Raw genomic sequence first — 13,811 nt, 5'->3', positions numbered from 1 at the left:
ATTCTCTTGCCCCTCGCTTTTCATTTCAACATTACCCTCCTTCTTGTACACCCACTACTATCCGGCACATCGTTTCCGCCTTCCGTGGCAGGACAGAGGTCAGACGACATGCCCTATCAGGACAGACGTCCAGTCGGCACTCACTCGGCAGGACTAGCCAGAAATGTCCGCCAGAGCAGACCGCCAAACCATCCTGCAGCAAAACGCATCACGACGACCCGGAGTGTTTTCCGCGTGAGGTACATACCCTGGTCGCGCGTCGGGGGGATGGCAGTGTTTGGCAGCTCTCGTCGGGCGACATCCTTTGCGTGGGGGTCCGTATTGACATGTAGTCGTAGACGGCGCCGAGATATGGCTGTCGGTACATAAGAGGTAACGAAACAATGGGGTACGGTAAAGGGAAGGATCAAAAAGAAGGGAAGACAAAAAGAACGGGAGAAGAAAGAAAAGCAAAAAGGGCCGTCTCCGGGAAAGCAGGACTTGTCGGCTCCCCGGGGACTCCCATCCCAAAAGGACATGTCTTGATCACTCGCGTTTTTGCGGTCTGTCCCTGCGGTCTGTCCCATGTCTTGCCTTGTCCTTTTACCTGCTTTCTTTTCTCCTCTGCCTCTCATCCTTTGTATCCTTGTTAGCTTCTTAATATGCACCTCCTCCAACCCGGCTCCCCTTCCCTTGTTTTCAAATGTCTCGACGAGAAAAGCCAACAATCATGCTGATTGTCGGTTTCCTGCTCGTCCGTCCTTGGTTCCTTTGGGTTCCTCGTATGCGGACCACGCATAGTTCTTCTTGTATGCTAGAACAAGACGCCCTGTACAACACGCCCGTGTGATTCTGGTTCGTGGGAGACAATTGGCTGTTGTGTGAAAACAGAAGAAGAAAAATACGTCCCGTGATAGTCTTTTGTTTGTGTTTCCATTCGTTCCTTCGGCGCCAATCACCAAAACACCAGAACCAAGGTGGCAGAAAAAAACAAAGGCCACTCGACCCGACCCGGCCCGCGTCGAGTTGCTCGAGTTGCCGTTTGGTCTATTTGTATTAACGTGCCAGAATGTACTATCTGTCGGGTGAATCACTCATCTCTCCTCTCTTCGGCGCTTCGGGCTATCCATCGTATCCGTACCAGAAGTCAAGATACACGGCAAGCAAATAACACCTCTATTCGTACGCCTTATCACACCCCTTCTCCTCGCCTCCCCCAACCACCCTACCCACTTCCCCAGTTCCCTCCATAATTGGCCGAGCGGCTGCCTGCATGAGTTTTCCCTTTCGGTCCTCTTCTACGTCACGTAAAACATATGTCGCAGGTACTTGTCCCCGACATCGAGTTTATGCTTCCTTTTGCCTGTCTCGTTTTGGTCTACTCAAGAGGAGCATAGGCGTCATTCAGGGAACTGCCCACTATTTGATCCTCCAGGTTTTGTCTTTGTATTACAGCAGGCCGGGATCAGGCGGTCAACATGGTTCTCGGGTAACAAATCCTTCCTCAAATGCGCCGATTGCCTCCTTTTATTTTGATTATATTGTACGTGCATGGTGCAAAAGGGATGTTACACGCTCGGGCCAATGCTTCGGACGTTTTGGAGGGACTCGGAGAATGGGTAAGGGACCATCCATCCATCGCAGGTGGGCAGAGGTGAAAATCCAGGGCAGCACAAACCTATGAACACCGTATCCGCCTTATACCTCCTCGCCGATAATTGCAGCTAAGCCAGAAGAAACAGACTAAAAAGTAAGGCGGAGCAAAAGGAGCCAATGCTGTGAGAGAGTGAGGGAGAGAGGCAGACGTGCACTCTCCCGTGAGCACAGCAATACGTATCAATAAGATCATGCTTTTTATTTAGAAATACTTTCCATTCGGTGGTGCCATTTGAATTTCAAATGATAACAAGACAAAATTGGCTTGACCCGAAAGATATAAAGACGCCTGCGTCCACCCTCACCTCCTCAGAGCTTCTCGAGTCGGTCAAGGCGAGAATCAGCCTGACCATCTGCTTGACATTTTGCATTATATATACAACACCTCACCAACAAACTCAACTATCGCCATTATTCTCATACCTCATTCACAGCCACACAATACCATGGCGACAGCAACGTCAAATCTTACATTTGTTTCCCATTCCAAGGCTGGAAACGATGGCTCAAAAGACAATAAACCTGGCCCGGTTGACCCTCGTAAGTTCTTTTCTCTTTTTATTTCTCCTTTTCCTCTTTGTCTTCTTTTTTATTTTATTTTATTTTTTCTGTTCCCTCCATTTTCTCCTCAGCGTCCACTGTATCTCGATCACATGACTTTACCGAGCTGCGTCGTTTATTACGGAACCCGGACCCCTTGTGGAAGAACCAGACATGAAAGACAAAAAGAAGCATAAAAGTCCCACACCATAACAAAACACACATCGCCGCCTTCTAGAAAGCTTGAGTGTCGTGGATGCTCTATTCATCTCCTTCTCCTACAAGTACCCAACATCGTCCTATACTGTTGTCCCAGTGTCGAGAATCTGACCATCATTGTGCTCTTTGTGTTTCTTTTCCCCTCGTCACTTTACAATGGCCTCATTTTCTTTTGTCTCGCGTCACCTGCTGCATTCCAAAGAGACGGTCAGCGTCGTTACAGATACCCTTGCATCCCGCCGCAACCGCAGGTACATTTCAAGCTCCATCGGCGCTCCTCTCTCGACGCTCCTCTCTTGCTTCTGTTACACCAAGTCGGGCCATCTCTCACCTCCTCTGATTCGTCGCTTCCTCCTATTTTGAATACAGAAAGACACTCATGTGGTCTGTTGCGTTCGTCCGTATGACCACTTGGAGCGAGAAACGAGGACGTCACCGCTGCCACTTCTCACACAACCCATGCCTACCTCGGAGCTGCTTCTTGTTGATTTGACTCGTTCGCCACTCGTTGATTTGTTATTTCCTTTCATTTCCTTTCTTACAGTATCACGTCACCCAAGACACCACTGACCGCTATTTTGCATAGTCTACGGGAAATAGGATTTTTTTGTCTTCCCTTCCTTGCCCCAAGGAGGAGACATTTGATGAACGTTCACCGTTCTCGAGGCATCTCTTTTCTTTCTTTCTTCCTCCATCGACCTCAACTACTATAGGATGAGCTTTTGCTCTGGTAGCAAATGTCTGGTTGGCCGTTTTCGGGTTTTTATTCAGCTGAACTATATATGAGACTGGGTGGCCTTCAATAAGGCTGTCTTACATCTTGTTTCCCTTTCGTTTGCACTGGTTTTTATTTTGTGTTTTGTTCCTCATTTGGATGTGAGACTGTTGTGATGGATGGTGGCGGATGTGAATGATTGAACCAGATTGATTCTTCTTCGTCACTCTCTATAGGGGTCGTTTTTTTATTCTACTTTTTGGTATTATGATATAGCAAGCTTACAACAATTACAGAATCGCGCCTCCCGGCAGCATTTACACATTTTGAGTCCCACCATATCGAACATCAAGTCTCATAAGCAGAAATCATTATCGGTCCTCTGGCTAGTAGCCCAGGACACACTCTCTCCAGGATAGATGACTGTAGCACGCCTTCGGTACACATGTCCAGGAGATTGTGCATGCTACCACGTTGGAACAAAGCAACGTAGCAGTCGCCTTACCAACGAATACACAAGACCTCTTCTTTATAAACCAGCGGTCACGAGAATAGCGGCAAACAAAGTGACGTATGCCAAATCTGAGGACGGGCAGTGTGCAGCTTTTTTTTTCTCGCTCGGTGGGGGTCACATTTGTTTTCCACATGTTTTCTGTATTTGTACTCGCGATTACAACATTTCAAAACAGGGTCAGCCTCAGAATAGTATAGAAGAAAAGACAGGGAATATGTTTGTGCAGCGTCGAACGGAATGAATGACCAATATTTTGCACCTTGAACCGCCGACTACATGTTCAGGGTCCTCTCTTGATGACCATTTGTGGATACACAACGTTCACCGCCGACAGAGCGGCTTTATACTTCTTTCGGAATGCATCGTAACTGTGTATTTGTCCCGTCTTTGGATTTAAAGAAGTACCAAATAAGAACAAATAAAACTCTTCGGGATATCGAAGTAAAATATAAAAACAATTTTAAGACGCTTCGATGACGAAGACTATCCATCTACTCAGAAGAGCATTAAGGAATTTTTTGTAATTCGTACACGTCTGAAAGCAAACTAGCCATCAATAATGGGGCTCCCCTTTCAGACACCACAGCTTGGTCATAGAGCAAGACTTACAAATGAAAGTGCAGATGAAAGCGTGGCACTTGCCAGGACCAACCAGACCCCTGCCGGCATACGGAGTTTTACATGACCACGACATGACTGGTAGCAGGAATGACGTATATTGTGGTCCAAGACCCTTTTTTTGTGTTCATCGTGTCTCACGTGTCTCCAGAGCATCGTTGTGTCTATCGTGTCTTTTGTGCCGGCTGTGGCATGACCGTGATTGTGTTTAGTTTCTTTGTCTGCCATCACGCACCACGTAGGATCAACTCTGCCATTTTTGCTGACATGTCCTTGGACACCTTGTTGTCCTGTTTTGCCTTTTGTCGTAGTGTGTGCGTTGCCGGCGCATATGTTGTACGGCAGTCGGGAGTCCCACGGCACGACCGTCGAGGCGCGACATTTCTAGGATATGCCTAAGCTCGGACCGGGCGACCTCTGGGGAAGCCGTCGGCTCGGCGATGCTCTCGGGCTGCACTGGGTGGGAGGAGAGGACTGACTGTCTTAGGAGCAGATGTTGCTCGAAGTGAACTCGGGCCCCGGTTGCTCTTTCCTCTTCAAGAAAAAATGCCAACTAGCAGTGTCCTTGTGTGCGGGAGCGAGGCTTTACCCGCAGCCAATAGGTGGAGACGCTAAACCTATTTTGAACCCCTCTCAAGCCATTTGCAACTTGTCGTCCTTCGTCGGAATCATCCGCGTCGGCAGTCACGAGGCGTTGTCATGATGCGGTAAACGCTACCACGTCGACAACTCGCCAGAGACTGCTGTCACCGCGCAGGGACCCAAGCTTCCAACGTGTCTGAACTTGTCATAGCGGCTGTAGCTGCAACTTTGGTTCTCCGTCTCATGAAGCCCCCATTTTCCCCACCCGCGTTTCGGATGTCCGACAAGCTTTTTTGTTGATTTAAAAGACAGTTAGTCGATGTTGGAAGCTCCTTTTTTTTCACACTGGTTCTTGGAAAGCCCCCGTCATACCTACGTCTGCGTTTTGATCCGATTGATCTGCTGCTTGGCATAAGGATGCTTAGTTCCTACTCCCTGCTTTCTGGCACGCTCAGACTCGATATTCTTCGGCTCAGATTGCCTCAAGACGTGCCGCACAATACAGCGTGATCTTCGAACGCACTCTGTCCTATTCTCGTATCTTTTTTGTTGCCGGGCCTCTGGGCATGTCATTGACCCAATGTTTTCCGTCGTCGATTTTGAGCCGTTCTTTTCTTGTAATTTATCTTGGGACTCTTGTACTTTCCATCCCATCAACCTTCCCCTCCCGCTCGTTTCCTACTACGATCTACGGTACCTCGTCTATTTTTCTTGGTGTTTGGCTCAACTCCACTCCAATTAATTTGTAGCAAAGGTAAGGCAGCACACGGCGCTTTGCAGAAGACACGCGTTCGCTTGAAATGGTGCCGGCTGCCCATGCGAGCCCGTAATCGCGTCTTTGATTTCGACAATTGTGGTATAGATGCAGCGGATGCCCCATCCACACCGACCCCCGTCTTGATACTGGTACAAGCTGTTCGCTTGTGCTTCTTTTTTTTTTTTTGGTCATCGATCCTATAGCAGCCATGGCACCGACATGGTCATCACGGCCCTGCCGGGCAGCTGTTGCGTTCTTGGCCTTGGCACGATTGGGGGTTGTTGCGCACGAGTCGATTTCCAACCAAGTCAGCCTAGGTATCTGTCGCAAAGCAACACCAGGACTGGAGTTTGCGGTGTGCGCGCAGAGCGGCGGGCGCATAGCGCCGATAACAAAAGAGGACAGCAGCAGCAGGAGCGCCAGCAACGGCATTTGGTCACGGACGACGCCCTGCTATAAGAACAGCACCGACGGCACCGAGTACTGCGTCTATACGAGCGAGTCATTCGCCGAGGGCCACGGCATTACGGTCATGACGTCGCCCGCAAAAGCTGTGCACTTTGCACAGCTGCCGGCCTTTGCCGACCCAGAGACCGTCCGCGGCATCAACCGCGACATTGTGTACGAGAGCGAGCACGGCCACCGCAGCGACCAGCCGCCACTGAGCTACCGCGTGGAGGCCATGCCGGGCAAGGGGTTCGGTGTGGTGGCGACCAAGTACCTGAACCGGGGCGACCTGATTATGAGCACGACGGCGTCGGTGGTGATTGACTATGCCTTGTTTGAGTCGATCCCTGATGAAGATGTGGTGCGGATGCAGACGGTGGCCGTGGACAGTCTTCCGCCGCGGCACCACGCGCGGTTCATGAACCTGTCGACGCACGCCGCGACCGAGGGCCACGAGCAGATTGTGAACAAGATCCTGGCCACAAACGCCTTTGACATTGAGACGGACGACGACGACGAACGCGGCTACTTTGTCGTGTTCCCAGAGAGTACGTGGCCGGTGCAGAGAGGGGACTGGCTGTCCGGACGACGTATACCGAACGGCGCTGAGCACCTACTGACCTCGTCCCAGTCTCCCGCCTGAACCACGACTGCCGGCCCAACGCCGACTACCACTTTGACTACGACACGCTGACCCAGCACATCCACGCCGTGCGGCCCATTGCTGCGGGTGAAGAGATTACCGTGTCGTACATGGAGTACGTCGTTCCGTCGCCCGCGCTTTTTTGTGGATTTGTGGATCTATCTGTTCGCCTCTCGCTAACCTCCCTCCCTCACAGCCTGATCAAGCCGAGAAAGGCGCGCATGGACAAGCTCAAGCACACGTGGGGCTTCGAGTGCGGCTGCTCGCTGTGCACCCAGAACCGGCCGATGACCAGGGCCTCGGACGCCCGCATCGCGCAGATCCTCGACCTGCGCGACGAGTTCCGCGACTACACCGTCACGTCGCGCGCCACGCCGCAGATGGCCGAGCTGTTTATCAGTCTGTTTGAGCAGGAGCGCCTGGACGCGATGCTCTACGAGGCGTACTCGTACGCAGCCGTGGAGTACAACGGCGACGGCGAGCCGTGGCTGGCGACCAAGTACGCGCGCCTGGCGATCGAGGCCGGCCTGATGAGCGTCGGAACGCACGATGCGGACGTGGTTGAGATGCGGCAGCTGGCGGCGGACCCATGGAAGCACTGGAGCTGGATGCTGCGCAAGAGCCGGCGGCTGCAATGGGGCAAACAGGAAAAGGAGGCCAGGGAGAAGGACAAGCCCAAGACGGAGTAGGCTGGTCGAGATGCCAAGGGAAAAGGGCGCGGAGGGCGAGCTGGAGAGAGTTGAGAGAGTTGGGAGAGCTTCGCGTCACAGGAAAACGTACAAAGGCGGCAAATACTCGTTCGATGGTGACTGTGTGGAATTGCCTCTTCATGGAAGTCAATGTTCAAAACCTCCCGGTGGCTCCCTGTTTGAAACACTGGTCGACACACCAACACGCGTAAAGTGGTCCTGGCGTGGGTGACTGTTGGCGATGAGGCGCTTCTGGAAAAAGAAAAAGATAAGAGAACGGCCTAGTTCAGGGCCCTGGCCCACAGGGACGAGTCCAGTAATTACAGAGCGTGACACTGTGTCGCCCAGCGGGTTTGCGGGGCGCTGGGCCAGTGCGGGGTCGAGGAATCGCACCTGCCTGCACACCACTCATCGATGACGAAAAGGGAAGGGAGGCGCGACCTGGTTGGTAGTTTCCGCGTTTGCACCAGGCCAGACCCAACGCTAATATTAGTACAACAGTGCAACTAGGCCTGCTTCGAAGACAGGGCGTGCCTTGGAAGTCGCCGCAGCAAGGAAGGTGCAATCTGTGCCAACGAAGTGGAATAATACGACGGGGAAGGTGCTGTTCTGCTGTGGCTCTTTCCCAACTTGCGACTCGCCATCATCTCAACAAGCTCCCTGCCGTTCCTCTTTGCGTTTCTCTTCTCCTTCTCAAGCATTCGGGCACACCGTCCACCGTACCAACACCTACCACATAACCCTCTTCTGATCCCTCGTCTCGTCATGGCAGACTCGACCGCAACAGCAGCGCCGGCCCCGGCCACCGCACCGGCGCCTTCTGACGCGGCATCCGAATCAATCGAGGCCCTGATTGCGGCTCGGCCGCCAGCGACCGATCGCTTCACATACCTGACCCTGATCGAGGAGCACCTGTCGCCCGCGGTGCTGCCCACCCTGCATGCCGTCCTGCAGGACGCCCCGCTGACCCAGGAGCTCGGCTGGGACCTGGTCGACATGTTGGTGCCGCTGCTGCCCGCCTCCGAAGCGTGCCTCGACGACGTCGCCCGTCTCGGCAACCCTCGTGAGGTCATCCTCAAGGTGCTCGAGATCCTGGAGCGACTGGCACCGAGCAGCAGCCATGGCGGCAACGGTGCGGGCGACTTTGACGATGACGACGACGTGGACGACGAGGAGGACAGCAAGGCGCCAAAAGACACAGAGGCGACGACAGTGGCATTCGTCGCCCTCTTGGGCATGCTGGCCATCCTCCACCGCCGCCTCAAGACAAAGTACCCGTCGCGGTTCCTCGAGACGACCCTGCGCACGATTCTCGCTGCCTACCGGCCGACAAACGCGGCCATGACCACGGCCATCATGGGCTTGGTGCGGTCCCTGGCGGCGCGCCGCCGGCCAGCGCCGCCCATGCGCCGGTCCGACTCCCAGCTGAGCGAGCTGGCCCTGGCCAAGTCCGCCTCGCCGTCGTCCGCTGCGACGGCCACGGCCGCGGCCATTACCGCTGCCGATGCCGCGAATGCCGCCAAGGCGGCCAGCAGGAGTGCCATTGGCAAAGTGGGTGCCGACTACGACCGCTCGGACGACGCCGCGGCCAGCGTGCCAGATCCCGAGGCCGAGGAGCAGGTGGCGCCGTCCGAGGGTGACATCCAGCAGCGGCTGCTGCAGTCGTTTGTGACCTGCATCCTCGAAGCCTACGTCAACGCCAACGATGTGGCCTGGGCGCCGCGTCTGATTGAGTTTTACTATCCAAAGCGCGTCGTGCCGGGCCGGCCTACCGAGCTGAGCGATTTCCGGGAAGACCCCAGCAAGATTGCGCGGGATGCGTCCGTCAGCCAGCTAGTTGTATGTCCTGTCTACCCTGGCTCAATTTCTTTTTCTCAAAATATCGCTAACAAAGCGTAGGCCCTTGCCCTGGACCTAGGACTCAAGTACTCAGACGCACTGGTTGCGAGCGTCTCCAAGGGTCCTGAGCGGCGCAACCCATTTGCCGACCTGGACGTAGCGGAGGGTGGTGTAGACAGCATTTCGCTTTCCACGGGCGGTGTTATTTGCCTGCTGGCCTACTGGGTCTTTTCCTCGGACGTGTTCAAGTCCGATGCCGCCGTCCCCAACCTGCGCGTCTTCCCCGATTACTACGCCATCCTCGAGACCTTTCTCGACGGCAACGCCGGCGCCCAGATTGCGCAGTGGCCGGGCACCGTCGAGGCCCTTGTGGCCATTGGCCTGTGGCTCGACCACCACAAGCTGTACAGCCGGGGCACCGACACCGTTGCTGCTGCCCGCGCTTCGTACGCGGCCGACGACTTTATGCCCTACCACCACCTGCTGACGCTCTGCTCCGTGTTCCACCCGTCGCTGGCCGTGCGCAATGCTGCCACGACACTCGCGGGTTCCGTGCTCCACGCCAACCCGGACGCCGAGGACCGGCTCAAGATCTTGCAGGACCTGCTGGAGAACTGCATGTTTGCAAGTCTCAAGGCATGTGCCGTAACATGGCTGCGCGAGGAGATTGTGGCGGCCACGGCCGAGACGGCCGCGACGACCGAGACAGCCGACGACAAGACTCTGTTTGGCGGGCCGGACGCCGTCGAGCAGCTGCAGTACGCCATCTTCCCGGACCTGCAGGCGCTGGCAGCGGCCGATGCCGACAAGGCGTCGTCGACACTGGTCGAGTACTGGCTGCAGAACGCGCCGTTCCTACTGCAGGCGGCCAACTTTGCCTATTTCCTGTTCTGCTCCGACAAGCTCAAGGCTACGGTCGTACCGCCGGGCATGGGCCCGGCCATTGAGCAGCGGTATGTGGAGCCGCTGCTGCAGGCGGCGACGCGCCTGCGCAACCTTGTGGGCGGTGAAGCGACGGCGGCGGCGGCGGCGGCGGCGGCGGCGGGCAGCGGTCGGGGCGGTGGTCACGGCCATGGCCACAGCCATGATGACAAAGACGGAAACGTTGGACTGCAGCATGCCGTGGTCGACCTCGACGTGCTGACCAGCCGCCTGAGCAGCATACGCTTTTCATGAGAGGTGGTGGCGACGCGACGATGACGGATGACCGACGTGGATGTGTTCCCTTCCTCCCAATTCCTTTTTCTTTCGTCTTCTGTTTGATTTGTCGTGGGCAAAATGAAACGAACACGAAAAATTTACGTCATCCAAAATATACGAAACAGGCGATTTGGGACGGAAATTGTATGATTAGAATTTGGACGTCGTTTCGAGAGCTCTTTTATTTTGACCGTGAATTTTGACAATAGTTTTTTGCTGGCATAAATCATTTCAAGGCTGTCGGTTCAAGTTCCCTAATTAGGAAAATGGTGTCAAAGCAGCAGTGTGACGTCTCGAGGGCTGATTCTATTTAGTGGAGGTTGCTCTGTGATAATCTTAGCTCGTGCATCCACTGCCGTAATCGACGCTGATTTGCAATCAAAATGTGTGTTGTGGAAAAACGAAAGTACGACAACCACTTCCCGTTTTTGGTAACTTACCAACGGCTTTCGGCCCTTTCACCAAATTCGTGCACTTACAACCTAAGGCATTAAAAATCAGTTCAGGCGAAAACATTTTCACGTTAATCCGTAGTTTGTCATTCACAATGTTATTAATTGTTTCTTTTCCCTTCTGAAAATAAAATTCGCCGTATCAGGGGAGAAAAGGGATATGTTGCCACCTCTGAATTGCTTCAGCTTGACCTGGTTCTCTGTCACGTCGTATTTTTGACCGATACGTCTACTCTGACACGTTGGCCGCGGTATCTTGCTTTCTGCTCCGTAGTCCGTTGAATGGCGTATTAGTCCCATTTCAAAGAGACTACAGGGGTCGGAGAAGAACAAACAAAACAATAAAAAAAAAAAAAAATACAAATGCAGCAAAGCCCTGAATAGAAGTGCAGTTTTTCTTTCAATTTTTGCTTAGGAAGTGTTCAACTGCACCGAATCTTCAGAAGCATTGTGACGCAATGTTGGATGAAGCGGTCGGGTAAGCACCAACCGCGAGCGAGTCCGATGGTAGGTTGCGCCCCACAACGGCAGCATCACCTCTGGACCCCGGACTTCGGCACGCAGCTATTCCCGTCCAGAGTTCAGACCACCACCATTCTCACGTTTCCTGTACTAAAGTGTGGTAATCCACCCCATTTCTTTCGCTCCCGTTCTGCAGTGGGGCATTTCTAAGCCAAGGCCCACCTCCTAGCTTTTGGCTGCCACCCACGACCACTGCCTCGCCTTTTTTTAGCTTCCTCTTTCGAATGAGTAATAAGCTCGCTCTTTTCGCGCTCTCTCGCTGTGGAAATAAGGACTCTCCATGAGGATATCCGGCTGGGTCGTGTTTTGGGCCATGGTTTTGTCCCCTCGTTATTTTTTTTTTTTTGATTATTCTCCTAGACTCCGCATCTTGTATTTGTCTTGCAGTCGTTTCAAAGCAGAAAACGATTCTGGCCGTTTCTCTGCCTCTGGCTACTTGTATAAAGACCTCGCACATTGTCTTGTGCGCAAAGTCCATGGTGGTTGAAGCGACAAGCACCTATCCAGATCTACACCACTCTACCAGGTCGATTCACGCCTCGTCCATCACTGTCATACAAAAGATAACATTGTCTTGCCTTAACTCTTCGCCACAGACTTCGACGCGATACCTCTAACGACTACTGTGCCGTACTTCAACCGTCGGAACATCCTCCGTGTCTTGACGTCGCCAGGCATATGCAACGATCGTGCAGCAACGACAAACCAGCAGGACAGCTTCTGACCGTACCGAGGTCTCGACAATCGAGTTCCGTTTCATGGACATGGATAGCAACGAAGACCCGATGGCTTCTTCAAGCTCCGACTCGGAAATAAAGGAGACACGGCAACGGAGTAGAGACGACCGCCCCGAGATGGTCGACGAGGAAAAGGCAGACGACACAGCAGACGCGCCATCGTACGGTGACGAGGAAAAACCACAAGAGCCGGCAGCCACACAGCCCGTGCAGGGAGCCTTGGCAACAGCCGCTGCAAACGCGGGCGACGCCCCGCCAGCGGCACAGGTGGCTCCCATTCCCGATGGCGGTGTCCGCGCTTGGCTGCAGGTCCTCGGCAGCTGGGTCGTCATGGTCGAGACGTTTGGCATCGTGAACACGTTTGGCGTGTACGAGACGTTCTATGAGACGGACTTGCTGGTCGGCAAGAACGGCGGCTCAGCCACGGACATTGCATGGATCGGCTCGCTGCAGGTCGCTCTGCTGCTGATGGGCGGCGTCATTGCGGGCCCGTTGTACGACGCCGGCTACTTCATCTACCTCATCGCCATCGGTCAGTTCCTGATCGTCTTTGGGCTGTTCATGACCTCGCTGTGCACCGCGTACTGGCAGATCATTCTGGCGCAGGGCGTGGTCGTCGGCCTGGGCATGGGCCTCACCTTTACGCCGTCCAACGCCATCCTGTCGCAGTACTTTCTCAAGAAGCGCGCGCTGGCCATCGGCATCAGCTCGTCCGGCAGCCCGCTCGCGGGCATCGTCTTCCCGATTCTGTTTTCGCGCGTGCAGCCGCAGCTGGGCTACGCCTGGGCCACGCGCATCATCGCCTTCATCCTGCTGGGCCTCGCCATCGTGCCTGTTGTTTTTATGCGGCCCCGCATCGCCGTCAGCCACGGCCGTCGCGCCCTCATCGACACGTCCGCCTTCAAGGAGCTGCCGTTTATTGCCGTGGTGATTGGCAACTGCCTGGTGTTCATGTGTCTCTTTGTGCCGTTCTTTTACATCCAGCTCTTTGGCGAGCGCCGCGGCATCTTCAACGAATCCTTTAGTCCCTTTTACCTCGTCACCGTGCTCAATGTCGGCAGCGTCTTTGGCCGCATCCTGCCCAACGCCATTGCCCTGCGCTACGGTAGCCTCAACCTGATCCTGGTGTGCTTGGTCGTTAGTGCCATCCTGCTGTTTGGTTGGATGGGCATCGTGTCCGTCTCGGCGGGCGCCTCGGCCGTCAACGGCGCTGGCAGCGCGCACTTGGCCGGCACGATTGTCTTTGCCTTGCTGTACGGCATCTTCTCGGGCGGCATCGTCAGTCTCATTGCGAGCGTCATCATCAGCTTGACCAAGGACATGAGCCGCCTCGGCACGCGCATGGGCATGAGCTTTTTCGCGACGGGTATTGCCTGCCTCATCGGCCCGCCCATTGCCGGCTCGATCCTGGGCGACGGCTTCTCCGAGACCCAGTGGATGGGGATGGTTGGTTTTGCCGCCGCCGGCGTCACGCTCGGCACAGCCTTTTTCTTTGTCTCGCGCTACGGCGTGTGGCGCGAGAACAAGAGGGCTGTGGCATAACGGACGTGGCGTGCGACCAGTTCATCATCCGTCCAAAGTGATGCCCGGAGGCGATGTTGTGGGAAAGTGAACCGTGAGAGAGGATCCTGGTATCTTGTCGAGAATCATTGCCGCAAGCGTGGGCGCACCTAATCTTTTCATACTTTTCAGATTTTTGGGG

General features: G+C 54.5%; 3 protein-coding genes across 3 annotated transcripts; all 3 read left to right on the top strand.

The window, feature by feature from the left end:
- Positions 1–5,788: 5,788 nt before the first annotated feature.
- SPSK_09110 (uncharacterized protein) lies at positions 5,789–7,359 on the top strand (the record flags this gene model as incomplete). The annotated part of the gene is made up of 2 exons (XM_016735689.1): positions 5,789–6,575; positions 6,659–7,359. The coding sequence occupies 2 exons, from the start codon at positions 5,789–5,791 to the stop codon at positions 7,357–7,359; spliced, it is 1,488 nt and encodes a 495-aa protein (XP_016588560.1).
- Positions 7,360–8,124: 765 nt separating this feature from the next.
- Positions 8,125–10,374, top strand: SPSK_08682 (yap-binding protein-like protein; the record flags this gene model as incomplete). Its single annotated transcript, XM_016735271.1, has 2 exons — positions 8,125–9,198; positions 9,259–10,374. The coding sequence occupies 2 exons, from the start codon at positions 8,125–8,127 to the stop codon at positions 10,372–10,374; spliced, it is 2,190 nt and encodes a 729-aa protein (XP_016588559.1).
- A 1,762-nt stretch (positions 10,375–12,136) lies between these two features.
- Positions 12,137–13,651, top strand: SPSK_09144 (uncharacterized protein; the record flags this gene model as incomplete). The annotated part of the gene is made up of 1 exon (XM_016735723.1): positions 12,137–13,651. The coding sequence occupies one exon, from the start codon at positions 12,137–12,139 to the stop codon at positions 13,649–13,651; it is 1,515 nt and encodes a 504-aa protein (XP_016588558.1).
- Between the last annotated feature and the right edge of the window lie 160 nt (positions 13,652–13,811).

The sequence above is a fragment of the Sporothrix schenckii genome, assembly GCF_000961545.1.
Source record: "Sporothrix schenckii 1099-18 chromosome Unknown Cont44, whole genome shotgun sequence".
NCBI classification, from domain to species: Eukaryota; Fungi; Ascomycota; class Sordariomycetes; order Ophiostomatales; family Ophiostomataceae; genus Sporothrix; species Sporothrix schenckii.
This window is presented reverse-complemented; position numbering and strand designations above follow the sequence as displayed.